This window comes from Mytilus edulis, chromosome 6 (assembly GCF_963676685.1).
Source record: "Mytilus edulis chromosome 6, xbMytEdul2.2, whole genome shotgun sequence".
Classification (NCBI taxonomy): domain Eukaryota; kingdom Metazoa; phylum Mollusca; class Bivalvia; order Mytilida; family Mytilidae; genus Mytilus; species Mytilus edulis.
Genome location: NC_092349.1, coordinates 10355452 through 10378438, shown reverse-complemented (window position 1 = coordinate 10378438; position 22987 = coordinate 10355452). Strand labels below are relative to the sequence as shown.

The window sequence follows — 22987 nt, the reverse complement described above, 5'->3', positions numbered from 1 at the left end:
GTGATAGATATGCACAATTTTATAAATGAGAGGGGAAAGAAGATCCACATGTGGTGTACCTGCACATGACAATTGCAAACTGCCCCATTTTTTCTATCACAACCAATCAACTGATCATGCTGAAACTGACATTACCAGAGAGTACACATCAAATGAAAAATCACAAATAACTGATACATATTATCAGATATTATAGAAATAATTATCTTTTAAATTTATTACAAAAAAAATGTGTGCTCAATCTTGTAGATAGATATAACTGGATCTCATATACATGTATGTAAGTACCAAAGACAACTGTCTATCCAAGTCACAATTTATAAAAGTAAATTATTAAAGGTTGGAGTTTAGTCTTCAACGCAAAGCAGCACTTTTATATATTCAATCAATCATGACAATGGCATTTGGGGTTAAACATGTTCTCGTAGGTAAATAATATTGCCTCAGAATTTTTTCATGAGAGTGTTATAGTCTATAGAGTATTACTTCCTGTTCGGTGGAATAGTTAAATAGAAGTCAATACGTTCTTGCTCAATCCTATGTCGCTTTGAAGGTGTCATGATTGTCATCCTCAGACTTAGCAATGTGTTACTGTAATTTGAATTTCAAAACAACTGAGTGACGTTTTTCGAAGCACTGGTCAACTCTACCATAGCGAATCACATTACTTTGAGAATCAGTAAATTCCAGCCAAAAATATCTTTATAAGTAAAGAATTGTCACATAAATATTAAAAAAATAGAGTACACAGGAAATCGCAAAGTTCACATAGTCTAGTATGATTAATCATTTAAAAAAAAAAATGAGCAAAAGGGGGGGGGAATGGGGTGTACACCTTATACATCCAGGGGCGTAGCTACCGTTAGGCACTTAAGGCACGTGCCTACACATAATTTTTTCACAAATATTTTTTTTTTGTTAAAAAAAATAATAAACAACGTTATATGTAGATGAGCTCCAGTGCAGGTGTCACAACTCGAATGTCATGTGTACACTAGTCTCTCGTCCTCAGTGAATGGCATATTGGATAGAATTGAATGTGTTTTATGTGTGTTCCTATATAGAAACTATAAACTAGAACTTTGGTTCAGATCATTTCAATTCTATCAACAAAAACTTGAATGAACCTCTACTTAGACAAATGAATTTTTAATTAGTTGTTGTTAGTTTTCAACTAGCTTTCCACTTTGTCTTCACCCGACTTGCCAATGTTGGTCGTCCGTTTGGCTGTGCAGGATGCATAAAGACGTAGTCACGTCTGGTCAGAATGGGGACAGTTGTAGAGAGAATGCCACTCTTGAGGAGTTCGTAGTTGGTCTACTGAAAGGCAATTTTTCTTCTCCTATCCAATAATCCCTCATTTTCCAATGCATGGCATTTTCAAATTTTCAGACCTTCATCCTGTACAACACTTATTACAGGACTAAGTTCCCTGTTGTGTTTATTGTAAATAATCATTTTTTTTTTGTATAAATATTTTACACAAAATCAATCTATCAACTAGCTTCCAGTAGTTTGTTGTACTCTCAGATCTACGAGTAATGACCACAATTATTCAAATTCCTAAGCAGGTAGGGATTTTACAGTAGAGCGGTATATAAAGAAATACGAATTTCTTGAATTTTGTTACGTTAGTATGAACAGAACAGAACTTTTGCACTAGGCATCGACTATGTGTGTATGTTTTTGTGTGGCTAGGGTGAAGATTTTAGAATCAAAATATTGATGGTTGATGTTTTTTTAGCCAAAAGGATAGTGTTATTATATAGTATAATATCAGTGTTTACGTGCACGTGCGTATTTTTTTTAATGAAGGATCGTCAATATGTACTATCCATTAAGTTAAACGTATATATCGATCATAACGGAATAGATTTGAAAATACCAAACAGGGTGTACTGCTTAATTAAAGGGATACGCGGATCTTTGATGGGCAGTACATATTGTAAATATTTTTTTTAATATTTGATTTTCCAATTGTACTGCGTTTTTTAATTTACCATTCAGATCATTCGAACTTTTCATTATGTATATTATAATTATCATGATTAAATGACCAGAAAATTTAATATTTTTGTGCATAAAATTTTGCAGCCAAAATACTGAAATCCGTTTTCCGTCGGGGGGCTTCGGCCCCCTGAACCCCTATCAAGACCCCAGACCCCCTGCCGATTTGTGCCTACAGTTGAATGAATGCCTAGCTACGCCCCTGACATCTCCCTCTGGATCCGCCACTTCCTTCTGTTGTTGTCCATTTTGTCAAGTAGTAATCCTCAAAAGTACTTGTAGGTTATATGCTATTTTTATCAAGTTGATTATAGACGCGAAATACATTTTATTATAATATCATTCCCCATTTCCATTCTCAATTTTATAAAATCTCCTTCCATTATAACACGGGTAGACCAATAATACACCAAAAATGACAAATTAGTAGAAAAAAGCGCATGTTTTCATATTTCTTGAAGTGCAATATTCCAATAAAAATAAACTACTCACAAACCACTGATCTCAATATAATCAGCTAAAATACGGCAAGCTTTTTAGAAAAGCTATTACTTGTATTGCCAATAATTAAGAAGTTCCGGGTCGAGTCCGCTACCGATACCAATAGTATATTCACCTGTTACCTATTACCTTATCTGTACGTTCCGCATCTGACAGGCGCACCACCAAACATTATATTCAGGATTAATATGCTATATACACGGGTCATAACCACAGGGTTGACACTACTGTCAATTGTTACCTATTGTAGTATTTTAATCAGTAAGACTTTCTAAGATAACAATACGAATACTAAATATCTGGACTAAAAATAAGGCGTATAGGTACAGTTTTCAATTTGTTAGTGGGCATGACGTAAAACAGCGAAGCAAAAAATTCAACTTTATTTATAACTTATATAGGACAATGCTGTTGATTAAAAAATACTCCATTCCAGGACCTTTTGTTTTCCAAATAATCAATATTATTGTTTCAGTTCGACGGGTTCAAACAGAAAGACTTAATTGAGAGCAGAGAAAAACTGTGTATCTTATAATCGGCATGACTTTATCAGATGACAATACTAATACTAAAATAAGGCTTGCGCATAGTTATATACTTTAATTCAGTCACGGACCCGTGATATCACGGGTGTGTTCTAGTATGTTTAAAAGTTTAAATACAACTAAAAGTAAACATTCTAAAGACATAAAAACACGTATAGTCATCACAGATCCGTTTTCCAGTAATTTCTGAAGCCCAAGGAGTGAACTTTAGCTCTTGTTATCTGTTCTGACTGGTATTTCGCCCACATTTGAAATACTAGTACATAATTAAGTTTATCTTTCTCAATTCTTGACTGAGTTGCCTGTTCATCAATATAAATCTTAAGGTAACTCACCGAATGTCCAATGATACTCTTCAAAAAGATAAAAATAGCCGACTGAGTCGAGGAGAACTTTTCATTATACATGTAGTGGGTATGGAAGGATTCTTGACCATTTGTCGATTTAATAACACATATATTATAATATTAAAGTTAAATTTATTAACGTAATGATTACTTCTCATTGAAATTACAGGTAGACGACTACAGGTAAAAAGCGCAATTTTCCGGTCAATTTATTAGAGGTCAATCAAAATTTAAAGCGTAAATGTCCATAATAATTGAATCGCAAATGTCCCATCGTTTTACAGGTAGTAAAGCCCAAACGTCCTGTGCCAAAAAAAAAAGAAATCAAACCTAAATAAAAAAAGAAGAAAATTTGACACATTTCGATTTAAGAAGGTCCCGATGGGGGTTACAGATGAGTTGATAATGATGTATATTTAACATCCAGCGACAAATACATGTGCCCATTAAGGACCCGAACATGCTGATGTAATATAAATCAAATATAACCCTCTTTTGAACTAGACCTAAAAATTAAGCCAGATGTTTTGATGTGCTTGTTCACAATGTAACAGACTGTTCACAATGTAACAGACTGTCTGCAGGAAGATATACCACCATACCCGGACACATTATTGTGTTTTCGAACCGAATAGTCTTTCATCTTACTCTTTACTTCCGATGTGCTTAGCGAAGAAGCAGCAAATACCATTTTAAAGGCTGTGTTCGTACGTTTTATGGTCCCCTCACCCTTGAGGCAAACATTACCATAGAGACCACCGACACAGACGACGAAATGTAGGGTTTTTGAAAAAAATGACGCAGGCTCGATGAAAAAAAAACAAAAAAAAAACCAAACAAACGTTATGAAGAGTAGGGACTTATAATCTCATTTGTAATTGTTTTATAATAATGACGCACACAAAATACTCAGTGAGTTAGGAACTTGAAATCAGTCTTCTATATTTCTCTTTTTAAAACTTGTCTTAATTATACATTCGATTACTTTTTAAGAACTGTACCTTTTTATACCCGAGTTGTCTTTCCTTGTCTCCTTTACCAAAGAATATCTATAATACTAAAATAACAATGTCCAATTTGTCAGCCGTCATCAAGTAAACATTAAAGAATTCAACTTTATATATAGCTAATATAAGACAATGTTGTAGGTTAAAAATTACACCCCCCCCCCGGGACCCTTTTGTTTTCAACATAATTGATATTGCCAATAATTAACAAGTTCCGGGTCGAATCCGATACCGATACTAATAGTATATTTATTCATCTGTTACCTATTATCTTATCTGTACGTTTCGCATCTGACAGGCGCACCACCAAACGGTGTTTTTGGGATTTTGCTATATATACGGGTCATAATCACAGGGTTGACACTACTAAATTTAATCATTGTCAAATTTGTCCCTATTGTAGTATTTCAATCAGTAAGACTTTCTAAGATAACAATACGAATTCTAAAAATCTGGACTTAAAATAAGGCATATAGGTACAGTTTTCAATTTGTTAGCGGTCATGCCGTAAAACAGCGAACAAAAGAATTCAACTTTATCTATAACTAATATAGGACAATCCTGTTGATTAAAACATACTCCATTCCAGAACCTTTTGTTTTCCAAATAATTAATATTACCAATAATTGATAAGTTCAAGGTCGACGGGTTCAAACAGAAAGATTTTGAAAGCAGAGCAAACTGTGTATCTTATAATCGGCATGACTTTTTCAGATGACAATACCAATACTTAAATAAGGCTTACGCATAGTTATATACTTTAATTCAGTCACGAACCCGCGATATCACGGGTGTGTTCTAGTACTAACTAAATTTAGATTCGTACAAAACCTCAAGAATGTATCTCTTAAATTCAAATGCATTGTCCTTCTTCTGGAAAGACATGTATTGTAATCCATGATACCAATCTTTGATTAAGCGATTATGTAACTGAACGCGTTTAATCATGATGAATAATCCTATTATCGTGATGGCGTCATAATCTACATTTATATTCAACATATGTCCAAAGACTCGAAATAAAATTGATTTATTGATTATTTGTGATCAACGCTACTTTCGGCACGACTTTGGCCGTCATATTTTATTGAAACAGCCGTACTGCCACCGACGTCATTCGTCAGGAAAACTGACAATCCTATTCAATATAAGACACCTTCCGATTTTAAAAAATACACCCGCAACATTCAATCCCTCAAAACACCCCAATAAAAAAAAAACAAGAAAAAATGAGTTTAAACAGTATGATGCTAATGCCGGATTACAAATGGACAATCATTCTTGAACTTTTGCATAAATAAAATATGTATTTACAAGGTACTGTACAAAAATAAGGAGATGCGGTATGAGTTTAATAGTTTAAACATATTTATTGTTCAAAATGACAAAAGGATCAGACACAAGTTCTACAACTTAGTAACGTCTTCCCCAATGCGACATGAGTTCAAATGAGGCAGATCTCCACCACAATTCAATTATAGTAGATGCAAGCACTTTTAGGCAACCGTACTGCCTTCAACAATGGGAAAATAAAAAAAAAAACAATACCGTTAGTTCGGCTATAAAAGGCCTCAACATGAAAAATATAAACCAATTAAATTTAGAACACAAATATAACAGATTACTTTATAAAAATATAGTTTACGAAAAACAAATATGACAGACATGAACCAACCACTGAACACCCAGATGCCTGACTTGGGACAGGTACATGTATTTATAGAAATATGGATGGGTTAAATATGTTTGAAGGAGTCAACCCTTCCTAACCTGGGACAGTGTTGTAACAGAACAACATGAGAACAAACAAAACAAAATAGTTGAAAAAGGCATATTTTTAACTCTTCACATCGATACAAAACAAAACAACTGTAAAAAAAAAAACAAGTAAAACTGCGAGCTACTGCTCACTAATAATATACCCGCCGAAATATTTCAATAAACAAGACGTTGCAGGATATTTGTACATCCTTTAAACAAAATAGACACAAATTACAGATCTGACAGTACTGGTAGTTACTAGCAGCTAGTTCAAAACCAATAACAACTAAGAAATAACATATATCTAAAACTAAAATTTAATATAAAATATCTATACCTGTTCATTCATACTGATCATTCATACTGAAACTATCATGGATAATGAAATTTACATATTCTGGAAAAGCAGCTATTTAAACAGAATGGAGAAAAACAAAAAAACAAAAACGTTTTTCAGTTTAAGAATAATGATGAATATTATATAATAAACTATTTATAAACTTGTTAAGAAAATTTATTACTAGTATATATTTATATGATAATTGGTACGAATTACTAGTACTTTTACATTAATTGTGATGTTATTGTTATTAACTCACTATTTACCAATTGTACTATAATAGTTTGTTTTCGATCATCCGGATGCCAGTACAAGACTTTCTTATTATACAATACATGTATATATATAGCTGTCTAGACCCAGCTGGCATAAAGATTTAACATCGGGATCTTTAAAACTTCTTGTGAGGAATAGAAAGTGATATGATGAAGGCTTTCGTTATTAAGCGATCACATTCAATTCTCACTCGTTTTTTATAAAACCTATGAATTAAACGGAATAGTGTCAACTAAACAAATAGCTAGTCAAAGGTCGTTAAAAAATCCATAAGTAAGTTACTTAGAAATATGATAATCTAATATGAACAAATTTTAAAATTGTCATCTTTTTTCAAAATAGCATTAAATTTGATTGAAAACCATGCAATATCTAGTTAGAATTTTATTTTACTATTCAAAAATGTGTTGTTTTTATCGGTAATTAAACACAAAAATATAAGTTGTATACTTACATTTTTTGGTACATGTAGACTTGCATAGCCGTTTAAATGATAAGCCATACTAACATTCACAATATAAATGGTCAGTAATTTAGGAAATAGAGAAGTTACAAAAATAGTTCGGTCCATTTCTCCGCCAAAACCACAAGAAAAAGTTTTCTCTGGTGGTAACACATATGCATAATCTATAAAATGATCCTTAGAACTCTGGAGGCGAGACGGGTAAAAAAAAAATTGAAGAAAAATAGCCACAAGTACTAGACTATAGTTATATTTTAGTGTAATTCATCGGTAGTTTTTAAATAAATCTAAATATATATTTAACTAAAGAATTTACAATTTTGACTTTAGTCTGTCCGTCCTCGGTTTTTCAGTTTCTGATCAGGAAGAAAAGATATCCTTATGTTTTTGTGCATCATGGTATTTTTTTAGCATTTTTATTTCACTTAAGAGTGTATTTCTACAAACTCAAGTGTCTACTTAAGGATTTTATATTGATGTACGATATACCAATATACGTCTTATTATTCCATGTAACCTTAATAAGTCGTTTGTTATATTGCAATAAATGCTATTTATTAACTCCCTTTATAATGAAACATAACAATCCATTTATTGCAATAATCTAATTATCACGTGTTATCTTTTTAATATTTAATCATCTTTTGTCATGTCCATGTTACTTAAGAACTGTTAATATTTTAAAAACTCTTATTATTTGTTATACCAGGATGAGTAATAGTCACACGGATAAGTAAGTCAGGCAGCTTCCGGTTGCTAGCGATAAATCTTTGATTGGATAATTGATTGAAGCTTACTTAGTGTCCATTGGCAAATACTTCATGCATATTCATGAACTGTTCATTTGAATAATTGATACTATTAGCAGATTCTGCAAGGTAGGTCCATCATGAAAGGCGAGAAATTTGGAAGTCGCTGAAAAAAATGAATGCATGTATGTTGGATGTTTTTTGCAACAAAAGGCGGATTTAGGGGGAAGGACGAGGCCTTTCTTTTATGGAGTAGCACTGGCTGATATTTAAGGGAATACTGAAGCATGACCGGAGCGGGCATCCTCTTAGACAGATAGTGGTCCCATCCAATCCTCATCAAAATTTCTTGATCCGCCACTGGCCATATGTCACTTATAGACACATCGATTAGCTAACAAGGTTCTTTTACGTGCAAAGAACGAAGCACTCTCCTTAGCACTAGGGCTGTATCCTAGGTGTTGGATGATGAACCCTTCATTTCACTGTCTCACGACTTTGGTCCTGATAATGCTTCCTGTCATCTTTAATACTACATCCGAGACTCATCTACCAGTACTCCATCATCGTGGTTACCGGACTGCCAAGCTGACCAATCTTGCGACATTCGTTGTGAGATAAAGAAACATCCAAATAGTAAAAACTAAATAAACTAAAAAAATCCAAGACGGCGGCCTACCTTAAATGGCGTCCTGACCTGATCCTGACCCACTGCAGAAAATATTTAAAAGCTAACCAAACGACTTCGGACACCGAGCCAGTCGTGCGAAGGCTGAAAAGCCAGTCAATGTCGTTAAACACTTCCATCATCATAGGTCAAGTTTAATTAAGTTCAAAACACCAATATTGTTTTTCAATTTGAACCTCATACGTTCTGTCATAAAATTGAGAATGGAAATGAGGAATGTATGTAAGAGACAACAACCCGACCAAAACCGATCAAATTTCATACTGTGATTGTTCTCGTGTATTATAGATTTTTGTTATGCGGTTGTTTGAAATACTATTGAAACATTTCGAACAAATCTAATAATATTGAGTTTAAGACACGTGTAGTCGGAGAGGGTTTAGATCTAACTAACTATGACAACGATGTTGTTTAATTCATATGCGTGACCCAAGTCAGGAACTATGTGGTTGTCTTTTGCCAAATATAAACGTGTTGCTGACATTTTGGGAATTGATTTTGTTGGCAGATTGCTACATTTATTCGTTACTCTTACATGTTTCATCGTTTGCAGATTTGTTGATGATTTCTATATTAATTATGCAACGTCTTTGCAGATTTTTATTTACATAATAAACATTAATTTAGGCTGACGTTTATACAGAATACATTACATTTTGTTAACAGTAAGCATTTCATATCGCCAGATACGTGATTCGTTTCCATAAGACATATCGACGATGCAGGAATAAAAGAAAAATGACTGGCCAAATTGAACATGAATTTAAAATCTCTGCAAGACAAAAGGTCCGACAAACTGTGCCGTCAATGGTCATCTATGTAAAAAAAAGCCTTAGTGTTTCAAATTATTACGAAATAAAATGAAAATAAAAAGTAATATTTCATGTCAAAACCAAGTGCTGACTACTTGACTAGGTTCAACGTCCACCAGCAGTTATGGGTCAAATGTGTACGCAAGTTTCATTGAAAAAAAGATGGACTGTTACGGAAATAAATATCACTGTATCCCTTCATTCATTGGATGTACAACCATATGACCTCTATCAATAAAAACAAGTTCGATAATTCTGTAATTATGACCGAAAAGTTAATAGCGTCAACATGGACATTGAAGGCCGTACGGTGATCTATAGTTGTTAATTTCTGTGTCATTTGGTCTCGTGTTGAGAGATGTCAGCTCATTGGCAAATCATACCACATCCTCTTTTTTTACATCGAGCCGAGTTTCGATGACTTATGTATGTCTCCTTTTATTAGCTAAAGTTAATCAGAAAGGATATCTATAACACTATATATTTAGAAATTTAAGTATTATCTCTATTGATTGTGTTCTTTGTGAATTAAAACATGACGAAATGTGTATTGCTTTGCCGTTATTAACACCTGTTAAGTGTTATTGTGTGATTAAGGAAATAAAAGAAACACATATATATTGATTGGTTGAATTTGTATTATTTCGATGACAAGGAATTAAGAGAAGTAAACGTTTGGGAAAAATTTTACAACCAAGTATAAAATGTATCCGATTTGTACATTTGGTTCCATAAAAAATGTTTTAAAATGTCCTATACGTTCAATACATGCATGAACTATTTGCCACCAGAAGTTAAACAAACAACAATAAATCAATTTAAGCATGACCTAAGATAACTTATTATAAAGATATACAAACGTTCATTTTGTAGGCAACTGACGGCAAAACCATTGTTGCTTTTATTTAAGTAATCATCATGAACATGAACAAGCAGCTAAATCAGAATTCCGGAAATATTCTGAATAAGAAATAAGAGTGAAATCAGAGAATTTTACTACCATGAGTAGAACCTAAGAGTCAACAAAGGTATTATGCGAACTTAACAGGAATATAAGGGAGAAGGGGGATACTTCAGATATCCTGCTGAGAATGACACCACAAAATCAACAATCTGGAAATGGAATTGAAAATCGAATAAATGAATCTTCAAGCTTAAACAATGACAGATTTAAATCATAAAATTGAGAAAGGAAATGGGGAATGTGTCAAAGCGACAACAACCCGACCATAGAGCAGACAACAGCAGAAGGCCACCAATGGGTTTTCAATGTAGCTAGAAACTCCCGCACCCGGAGGCGTCCTTCAGCTTAAACGTCTGTCCGATGACAGAAACAGTACCCGGACGTATTTTTTTACGTTTTACTCCCAAAATAACCCAAACAGAATAATCATAAGTAAGGATGACAATAGGACTATGCATGGTAGCTATAGGACACAGAGTCATAATGATCAATTTATTGTTGAAGGAAGAGAAGCGACACACAAAATGAGGTCATTTAATAGTATAGAATACTAGTAAGAGTAAAACTGGATAATCCTGGAATAGGAATTTAAAGCTGAATTAGAGGTTCTTTCAGCCAATTTTGGGATAAAGAGTCGTATAAGAGTTTCATTCATCTATAAATATAAGAATTAAGAATAAAATAATTGGTTCGTGCAACTTTGAATATGAAATTAGTTTTATTAAGAGGAATTGAAAGTCAAACCTAATAAATATGAATTCAGATTAAAATTGGACAAACCTGCAACTTTGAATAAAAGTTAAGAGTCAAATTAGAGATTGCTTCACTTTTGAATAGAAAGTCAACTCAAAGAATCCTGCAACCTTGAACATGACCCGAGAGTCAAATCAATTGTAGGCGAGAGAGAACTGACACTGCAATTTTACATGCAATTTACATCTCCAAGACGATATGATTCCGTACAATATAGTAAATCGGCGCTGTTTTTCAAACTCATTAAAGTCATTGCTAGAATAAATCTAAAATTTTCATAAAATCCGACAAAAATGAAGTAGTAAGACCTCCTACAAGACCATTCGTGAGGACAACCCTCCCTTATATTGATTATATCAGGAATATTAAGCAGTTTTATTTCAATGTACAAAAGTATATATAGTTTATACTTGTTTCCATTAATTGAAATTTAAGCAGTTCGTCGCTATGGTGACAAGAAAATTAGTGCCAAACGCATCTTACAGTTATATCGTTAACATTAAACGACAGTAACAGTTAAGTACTAATTAATTAATTTGTTATTTTTTCGTATTTGTGGTATGCATTTAGTAAGCTCTACAACATATTCCCCGTCTCATTTGACATAAATTTCTAGCTATCTGTGTTAATATCAGGCCATGTTATTATGCGTCAAAAATAGTGATATGGATGTCTTGTATGTTGACAGTAATTGGGAACGAGAAGTCAACAATTAGAAAGGTCAAAATAAGACATAGCGTAATTGCCAAACTAAAAAAAGCACTGACAAATCAAAAAGTAAGCAACCTATAACGACCTTGATAAATAGTCTGCAAATGGCGTATAAAAACAGCGAGGTTGTTTATCTATTTTTGAAATATTGTTTGTATAAATATATCTATGAAATGTTCCTATTTGATATTAGTACCAAATATATATAAAATACATAAAAAGAATACTATGATGTATTTTTCAACAGCAAATTAACGACACAAACAACCAAACGACATCTAGAGGTCAAAATACAGTCTTCCACTAGCGACACTAGTCTAAACTTTATCGTCCAGAGTCTAAAGAAGTGAAATAAGTTAAAACAGAAAATTTCAAACATCTGCCATAACGTACAACATTAATATATGAGAATTCGTATGGCTACATGTATATCTTTATTTCAAAATCCGAAAACGCAGTGATTAATATATATATATAATTTCACTTCACGTCCATTAGCAACTATTTCGTGTATATTCTGTACAAAAACAAATTAAAAATAATTCCAGTGGTATAGGCTCTTCAACGTCGGTCGATCGGGGAGATGGGTGAGGAATTAAGACTGCAACTAAACGAAGACAGATTGGTGTGGAAGTTTCATCTTGTAACAGTATTAAAACATTTGACTTTTCTACTCTTTACACAAGTATTCCACATTCCAAACTAAAAGACAAATTGAAAAAGTTGGTATTGCTTTGCTTCATAAACAAGAATGGCCAACGTAGATACAAGTATCTTGTCTTAGGAAGGGATAAATCCTACTTTGTAAAGGATCACTCTGATTCAAACAAAAAATTCTCTGAAACTGATATTATCAAGATGCTTGATTTCTTGATTGACAACATATTTGTTACGTTCGGAGGACGTGTTTTTCAACAGACTGTCGGCATTCCAATGGGAACAAACTGTGTCCCTCTACTTGCCGACTTGTTTCTTTATTATTATGAGGCGGACTTCATGCAGGAACTTCTTAGGAAGAAAGACAAGAAGTTAGCAATATCCTTTAACTCTACTTTCCGCTATATAGATGATGTTCTTTCACTAAATAATTTCAATTGTGATCTTTCCATTTCTAAGTAGCAACATTCCAGCAGCACTTGCATACGGGGTATATATCTCCCAATTGATACGATATTCCCGTGCTTGCATTTCCTATCATGATTTTCTTGATAGAGGGTTGCTGCTCACAAGGAAGCTATTAAATCAAGAGTTCCAAATAGTGAAGTTGAAATCATCCCTTCGTAAATTTTACGGACGCCATCACGAGTTGGTTGGCCGTTATAGAATAACCGTTTTACAAATGATATCGGATATGTTCCTTACGTCGTAACTACAATCCCCTTCCCTTTCATGAATGTGAACTTCCGAATTAGACTACTTACCGGATTTATTATCACTTAAACAACACGACGGGTGCCACATGTGGAGCAGGATCTGCTTACCCTTCCTGAGCACCTGAGATCACCCCTATTTTTTGGTGGGGTTTGTGTTGTTTATTCTTTAGTTTTCTATGTTGTGTCATGTGGACTATTGTTTGTCGGTTTGTCTTTTTCATTTTTAGCCTTGGCGTTGTCAGTTTATTTTTGATTTGTGAGTTTGACTGTCCCTTTGGTATCTTTCGTCCCTCTTGTAGACGGGCACTGAACGAAGAGGGATTTTATATAGAGGCAGGCGTGTTTTTCTTCAACTCACAAGCTATGTGGCCCTTAAAGAGATGAAATGGTTCAAGAAGCCTTTAATAGACCAGTTGCCCCGAAAATTATGTTCATACTTGGCTGTGTATTTATATAGCTTACACGGACAAATAGACGTTCTTGTCTGATTTCTTTCAAAAAGCAATTGAGTGAAGAGTTTGAAAAATGAGATACAATAAGCAAAATTATCGTAGTGTACCGTGAGGACTTGATCTTAGTGCCGAACTAATTGCCATTAATGTTGGAAATAACGATTTACAAAATTATGTAATATGTGTTATTCTTGTTTGAGTAAACAGTTAATTTGTTTGTTTAAAAACATCTCAGACATAGAGCGTTTCGATATTGGTATACTTTAGAATAGTACAAGTAGGACATCGAAAAGACATCTACGCACCAAAATTTATTTTAATTAATGCGAATTATATATACATGCGACTGATGTATTGAATGCTAAATGCACTAATTGATTCAGAAAATAAAAGTACATCACTTGACAAAATAATTGTCATATTGAATATGTAGTCAGTTGGTTAGAGACTTAATTGTGCTTCATTCGTTATCCTATAAACGCGATTTACAAGCACGACCATACCAGCATCACAACGCTTAAATACAAAAAAAAAAAACATTTAAAAGTCAAATGACCTTTGATTTAGACTGTTAATGACCTGGTTAGTTTTGATATTATCTTAAAGACGCCGGTCGCAAGTTGTCAACAAAAAAAAAGTTGATAGTAGAAGTAAACGAATTGAACCCTTTTGAACTACAAACTTGGATCGCCTGCGTAAGCAATATAGTTCTATATATATATATGTTCCGGACCATATGAGTATTTGGACCATACGCGTATGGTCATGACCATATGGGTATATACTCATATGGTCCGACCATCACGTAAAGTCCGACCGTACGTGTATGGTCGGGGTAATTAACACTCTGTTACAGTTTACTTTGAATATTTCTAAACTCTTCATATGGTATGATCGTTCCTTAAAATTACGCTATCATATAGGTCATTTTATTATCATATTATAATAAAGAGATTAATTAAATAAAAAATAAGAAGTTTCACATAGTTAATTTTACTACCTAGTCAAAACTATAATAAACACATTTTATACCGATGTCCATTACCGATTTGCTATTACGAGTGAATAGCAATATGTCGTCTTGAAAAGATAACTTCCAAAAATTTCTCAATAAACTGTTACACAAGAAGTCACTGGCAAGGAACATATTTTATTTAAATTGTTTTGTGAATATGATGTACTGTAGTCATATTACGATATTTGAAATCTAGAGCTTCCTAAACACCGTAGACACATCGGAATAACCCAAAACCCCGGCATCACTGCACGCAGCTGCAGAGAAGACTATCTATTCACTTGCAAACAAAGGGTGTAACTGAAAAGGATGACGTGCAAATGCGAAAAAAATTGTTACCGTGTGGAAGTAAATGGCATCATAAGCCTACATGCAAAAATGTAATAAGCGATGAAAATTAACTTTGGCATCAATATTTAATTTTAACGTAGCCTTTAAATTAATACATTGTCATGTTACCATCATTGTATTTTTTTAGATAAAGTTTATTGTATTATTGAAACGTTTTGAAAAAATATCTAGATGGTCAAAATACTCATATGGTCCGGTCCGTCAATAACCATACGAGTATATACTCATATGGTCCGACCATACGCGTACGGTCGGACCATATGAGTATACGCATATGGTCATGACCATACGCGTATGGTCCAAATATTCATATGGTCCGGAACATATATATTGTAAGGAAGCAAAAATGTCAACCACAAAATCGTCTCTTTAACAAAAACTCAGGATGCAAATTTCAAACTCACAGACCTCGTGACTTACCATCTCTACGACTGTTTCCGGTACCAATAACATATTGAGTAAAATTTCGGGGAAAATCCTTAAAATGCGGACATTTGAAATAATCCGTTACATATATATGAACAAAGTTTTACACATTAAAATCATTTGAACTAACCGCTATAACACATATGCACAGTGACGAAATTTTGAAAAAGTGTCCAGATTCGGACCACATTTTGCTATCTAATTAATGCGTTCAAGGCCCAGGGTACAATCGCAGTGCATCCTGGGAGATATTATGAAATGTTAATAGTATAAAGCACTAAGTGAGTTACCGCACGTTTATCCAAACAATTCACATTAATGTTACGAAATAGATTTTCGTCGTTATGTAAATTGATGGGGCGACTGCCAAGACATTTGGCAAGTTATGTAGTTTAAATGCCATGTGTGTAAACGCGATAAACACGTTGGCCTTATTGTAAAACTATTTTTTAGTTTCCTGAGTGCCAAAGTATAGTGTCGATAAACACCATGGCCTCATAGTGTAAAATCATTTTATTTTCCTATGTGCCAGTGTATATAGATAAAGGAAGATGTGGTATGAGTGCCATTGAGACAACCCTCCACCCAAGTAACAATTTATAAAAGTAAACCATTATAGGTCAAGGTACGGCCTTCAACACGGAGCTTTGGATCCCACAGAACAGCAAGCTTTAAAGGGCCCAAAAAATTACTAGTGTAAAACCATTCAAATTTGAAAATCAACAGTCTAATCTATATAAAAACGAGAATATATACATGTATATTGTTAAAGATAGTTTTCGGAAAACCAGACACATACTCAACTTATGCTTGCAGATTGCAACAATTGTAAAGAAAATAGAGTTTGGTAAATTATCAATTTTCGATTTGAGTGGAAGATACTATACAAGTACTGTCTTTTGATGATGTACTTTTGTCGCTATTTTACGAACTTTTCCTTTGATCTTGCTGACTGATATTTTCTATCTTAGAGGAGTCGAGTGATGTGAAAATTATCGCTAGAAACTAAGAACCCACGTGCCCGTTGTCGATGAAATTAACAACGTCATCATAGGTAAATAGTGGTAAACAGATTACCATTGGTCATCTCAACTCTATTCCTCTTCTCACTTTCGCCATACCGGCTCAAGCGAGAAAATCAATTTCGTTGAGATTATCAACGATAATCTATAATTATTGACTTTTGAAAAATTTATATTCACTAAGGCCAACGGCAGAAGTGAATATCAGTGGTTCGAAAGTCAATTAAACCATATATTTAACAAAACAAAAGATGATGATGCATGAACATGCACTAAATACAGATCTATAATGATCATAAAAACACACATTTTTAATCAAATGACGACTATTATACCCTACATCATTCTCCTTTAGTTCATATCTTAAATGAAACATGAATTCACCAAATATTGACAAGCACAGACCGCCTTACTAGAGTAAAAGTTTACTGCTAGTATAGTTAACCTTTTGATCCTTATGTAATAAAAGGTAATAAAATGTTTACTCTTGTGTATTGAGAGATGTAAATAATTGTCATGAAGTCTGACGTTGATTAATCTTGATCGTAATTACCCCCATTTGTTCTCACCTCGCGAGGATATAAATAGCATCCTTTACATCACAGACATTCAAAAACATACCCACCGGAAAAAATATTATCCCATACATCATAGCAATTTTGAAAATATATAACCCAAAAAAAAACGGTAGACGTTAAATATAATACTAAGTAGTTCACCCACCAGAAGAAATATGCCATACATCATAGCAATTCTGAAAATACATAAACCATACCAAAAAAACCAGTAGACGTTCAATATAGTTCACTCACCGGACGAAAATGTAATCTCATATATCATAGCAATTTAGAAAATATAAATTATAGACGTTCAATATAGTTCATCCACCGGAAAAAAAGTTAAAATAAAAAAGTTGATTATATACCAAGATACAGTGAGAAAAGTGCCAATTAATGCAGTACAGCATCATAAATAAAAGGCGTGTCTCTAAATGATAATCATTGTTCTTTTTATTCAAATTATGAGTTTTTTCATCGTCCGCTTGTTATTGGCTCCCTATTTTGTAAGTTATAATATGACTAATTGATTGATTTTTACTTTTCGTCCAGTGGCAAATTTTTGATGCATGGGTATATAAGATTGGCACAGAAATTTAACCTTTGCAACAAGCTACATTTGTACCTATATGGATACTTTTCTAACGAGGTACTATATTCTGAAGTGGTTATGTATAATTTATATTTTATATTATTCATATTTCTGAACTAGTCCAGTCACTTTTTTCATCAATGTTAAATTAAATATTTCCGCAATGAGAATTTAGCTTCAAGCTTTGAGAAAAAAATATTCAAAGTAATTTTCGAGTTAAAGAAACGTCTGCATGTTAATGATGACAGTATACAGACAATCTAACCACGCCTTCTTTTAAATAGTGTTTTACTCTGCGTATTGCCGCTGAGATCTCAAGAAACATTAACACCTCTGCATGTTTGCGTCTATTCCATGTCAGGAATATCTGGCCTTTATTAGACTTGTATGATTTTTTTTAATTTTGATTCATAAATATGTTTCGGAGTTAAGTGTGACGTCTTTTTTTGCTGAACTCGTGTACATTTTAAGGGACCAGCTGAAGCCCGCCTCCGTGTGCGGTATTTTCTCGCTATGTTGAAGACCTATTGGTGGCCTAAGGCTGTGTTTTGCTCTTTGGCACATTTCCCATTTCCATTCATAAGTTTGATCATCAGGGTAACAATAACTAGTAATTGCTGTGTGCTAAATGTCCAGTTGCAAATAGTTCATGCATGTTCAAAACCTACAAACTTGGCCATTCCTAGCAACAGGCTATGTACAGTTCCAGTAAAGAGTGTTTAAAAATACATCAACTGAACATGCCCTCTGAAAAAAACTTCTATGCGCCCTTTACACTTGGAAAGCAACATAAAATTGAGAATGGAAATGGAGAATGTGTCAAAGAGACAACAACCCGACCATAGAGCAGACAACAGCCGCAGGTCTTCAATGCAGCAAGAAATTCCCTCACCCGATTGCGTCCTTCAGCTGGCCCCTAAACAAATATATATACTAGTTCAGTGATAATGAACGCCATACTAAACTCCAAATTGTACACAAGAAACTAAAATTAAAAATAATACAAGACTAACATTAAAGGCCAGAGGATCCTGACTTGGGACAGGCGCAAAATTGCGGCGGGGTTAAACATGTTTATGAGATCTCAACCCTCCCCCTATACCTCTAGCCAATGCAGAAAAGTAAACGCATAACAATACGCACATTAAAATTCAGTTCAAGAGAAGTCCGAGTCTGATGTCAGAAGATGTAACCAAAGAAAATATTTTAAACAAAATGACATTAATACATAAAAACATCAGACTACTAGCAGAACGTTTTCAGAATTAATCGTGAAAATCATAATTTGTTTTTGTTTTTTAATTTCTAACGAGTCAAGAGTCACCATTTAAAACTTGGATGCTAAATGCTTATTCATGAAAAAGATAGAAGCTATATGTCCTGAATAATTGGGGGACGATTATAATACTTGTTAAAGCGATAGTATTTTCTTTTTCGACTTGCCATAGACTTATGTATATAATAGGTTCAAGAGTTCTCAATAAATACTATTTCTAAAGAAATTCATGGATTGAAATAAAGCAATGTTCTACAAGAATCTTTCGAATTTAAAAACCGAACTTTATTTCCGTCCTCAGTGACAATGTACTCACACATACATGTACATTTGTACTTATCATTTTGTTTACGTCTTGTGACGGTTACAAATGAAGTATCCTTGTTCTATGGAATTTCCCCGATCACAACAAACAGCTTGAGGTAACCAATAACACTGGTTACCCTCTTCCTTTATTGTTGAGTTAATGGGGAAATAAATACAGGCTAAGGGATACAGTTTCTAAAACAGATAACACGTGCCTTTGATGTAACAAAAGTACATGTTTAACTACATGTATAAGTACATATATGCACTATAAATATATCGATGAGTTTACAATGCAATAAATAAAGTATATATACCTACTGGTTAACACATTAACATAAAGTTCTACTATTCAAAAAGACGGTTTTATTGTTGTTTAGTTTTTTTATGGAAAGGAAACTAGCTGTATATATCACGGTAACTAGCAGTTTTAAGGGTTTTATTTCTATAAAATTCGGACTTATAGACACCTAAAGAGTAGGTTTATCCATTAACTCCTTTACCTATTGAAATATCATACAATTCAGTCCGGCTGCTTTAATGTTCTGTATCGCTTTAAAATGAAACGGTTTGCAAGTAACTGCAAATCTAGTCTTCGGCATTTTAAAAACTTTTAATCATAATAGTGTATGTTAGAACAGAAAAGCAGACAAAAGCAATAAAGATAGCTCAAATAATAATGAGGTAAGTAAAGAAAAAACTAAGAACAAAGCAAAGCTAAATCAAAATAGCTCTTTACACAAAATCTTTTTTATTATTATCAGTCGAGAATGATTATTACTAAGTTCAGTGGCAAATATTATATTTATAATCAGAACAAGAACAAATTACACAATACATCAATTAAAAATATTGTAACGCATGCCGACAGGGAAGAAGTCGGTTAATTTTGGCCACATCGTGAAAAATGGTATATTTGAAAGCGTCAAAATGTTTACATTGTAGAAGGTTATCTGCAAGAATGAGCATTTTCAAAATTCTTGCAGAAATTCTTTAGAGATTTTTGGAAGAAACATGACAAGCATAGGGCAGCGAAAATAGTGTCTCCATTTCGACTTCATCTGGATGCTTAAGAAAACATTTCACTGTCCCCTCTCCGAATTATTCGTTCTAAAGGAGGGGAGTACACCCCATGCAGTTACCCTTAGTTGGGTACGATGGTAAACGAAAGTTAAACAATACCAAAAAGGACATTCAAACTTATAAGCAGAAAATAACAACGCCATGGCTAAAAGAGAAAAAGACCAACAGACTAAAACAATTACACAATACACAACATACTAAACCTGTTTTCATTAGGTTATCCTGACTTTTTACATTAATTGTTATCCTGCATTTTTACATTAATTGTTATCCTGCATTTTTACATTAATTGTTATCCTGACTCTTATTTACATTAATTGAATGAATGAATACTTTATTTACATTAATTGTTATCCTGACTCTTATCAAATCACCTGGTCCTCACTAGAAAATCAAAAATTTAGAGTTCGATCGTCTCCTTATTTCGACATGAATTTTAATTAAACGTCTTTTCCTATTAAAATCACAGAAAACTTTTGTCCAGGGGAAAAATGGCAAGTGAAATATTGCATCTATAATAAATATTATTTACATACCCCTTTGATTATAGCGGACTTTCCTGACATTTTACTTTTCGACATTTACCATTTATTTTATTTTTAGAAAATAGATGAATTAATTGATCAATTACATTTTGACATTTTATATACGAAGGTTTGGATAGGGGTTAACAGATTTGAGAACAACAATGGGCTAAACATATAAAAAATAGAGAAAATAGGAGATAAATACAGAGAATAATATCGTACTTAGTTTAAAAAAAAAAGAAGAGATGGGTAAAATGTATTAAGAATGGAGAAAAATAACCAAAACATTAGGAATTCAGAAACAGAAAACCCTCTTTCAGACCCTAATATACTCTTACTACAAGACTTAGTTTAAATATAGAACTGAATTAATGCTTCAATCAAATATGTTATGTTAAATACTGCTTAAAACTATGAAATAATTTCAAAAACCTCAAATACAAAAAAAAAACAGATTTATCGGGCTTTTTTCTTATGCACATGAAAAATATGAAACACTGTGACTTTGATTTGTTATAAATGTTTTACCAAAAAAACTGCTTAAGTTAAATCCGTATTACGAAGAGCACTATATATATATACTTTCATTACTAATATTTTTCGTTATTATGTAACATGCACTTTATTGGTCAATAATTGGTTTTCAAAATATTCGTTGTCGTATTCGTATGCAATTGCATATTGTTATTACATCTGCAGTTCCCAGTGGCAAATATTACAAATGAACATACATGCAGATGTGCATGGGGTAACAGAATATAGAATAATGGACAAAGATAAATGAACACAAAAAACAGACAAACTAATTAGAAATAGAGAAGAATCTGGTCCTAAAGAATTGTGTAAAATGTATTGATTACAGAAATGATGATGACCATAATCATGACAATTACCGAGTAATTGCAGAATAGCCATTATTCCTAAACATGTTAAAGATAAAGAATAATTAACAAAACAATAAATTAAAAATACAGAAATGAAGGACAGGACCACCACCCCCCACCCCCACCCCCATTCCGGCATACATAAGAAATTGTGTTTTCTACATGCATGTACAGACAATACACATTTTGAGCTAGAGGTTGAATGACCTTTTCGATTGACGAGAACACTTGTAACTGAAGGAAAAAGTCTTGTCTGATTGACAATATAAGTATCTTTCATTAATTATAGGAATATCTTATATATAGAAACAGCGTGGTAACGTTATCGCCTTGAGGTAGTTGAATCGAATAATCATACTTCAGACTTTAAAATGGATATGCTCTGCTTCTCCGACAAATACACTGCATTTAGAAGTAAGCGAAAGGGTCGGTTTTAAGAACGAATAATATCTTCGATTAGGTTTTTTTTGGCAGACTGAGCTAGCACGAGTGAAAATTCGGTATAATAGTACAAAGCAAGATAAATCAAAATATTATTTTAAACTCTTATCATCCAGATTATTTACGTTCATGACGGACGTTAAACAGTCAATAAACAACCAATCAGTCATATATACAAAGATTTTATCTGAAAAACAATTTCATTAATATTTGAATAATCTCCACTTCGATTTATCGTGCATAAAACCTGGATAACTCGTATTGAGTTATGCCGCTTTGACCATGCACAAGGTTTAATCGAAAAAGAGAAAATTGCAGAATTTTCAGTACATGATATAAAACTCCTACTAGTATATAATAAAAATACATAAAAAAGCATAACCGGAGGCGGATTAAGGGGGGACAGGGGTGCCAAAGCCCCCATTTGTGAGAACAATTTGGTCGATTATATAGGGAATCGGAGCGGTTTCCCCTGTTAGACAGCTCAGTTGCCCCCCCCCTTTTCAGTGGCGAATCCAGAGGGGGCGTAGACAGCGTACGTCCCCCTCTTTGCACGGACTTTTTTTTTTTTTTTTTTTTTGTAAAATGATTAATCAGACTAGACTTCGTGAACTTTGCCATTTCCCGTGTCTTGAATTTTTATGCGACAATTCTTTACTTATTAACTTATTAAGATATTTTTCGCTGGTATTTACTTATCATGTCAAAGTCATGCTATTCGCTATGGTGGAGTTGACAAATGCGTCGAAAAAACGTCA

The 22987-nt window shown here is 33.3% G+C and overlaps 1 protein-coding gene across 2 annotated transcripts in view; it reads right to left on the bottom strand.

Moving 5' to 3' along the window:
- LOC139527082 (potassium voltage-gated channel protein Shaw-like) overlaps positions 1-15784 on the bottom strand; it is a 37180-nt gene extending 21396 nt beyond the window's left edge. The window contains exon 1 of one of the 2 annotated variants that reach the window (XM_071322349.1): positions 15536-15784. In XM_071322349.1, the coding sequence (XP_071178450.1) occupies positions 15536-15568 (33 nt within the window). In that variant the 5' untranslated portion in view covers positions 15569-15784. Of the gene's footprint in view, positions 1-3388; positions 3502-15535 lie in introns of those variants that run through there. The other variant, XM_071322348.1, reaches the window with a different exon arrangement.
- Positions 15785-22987: the final 7203 nt, after the last annotated feature.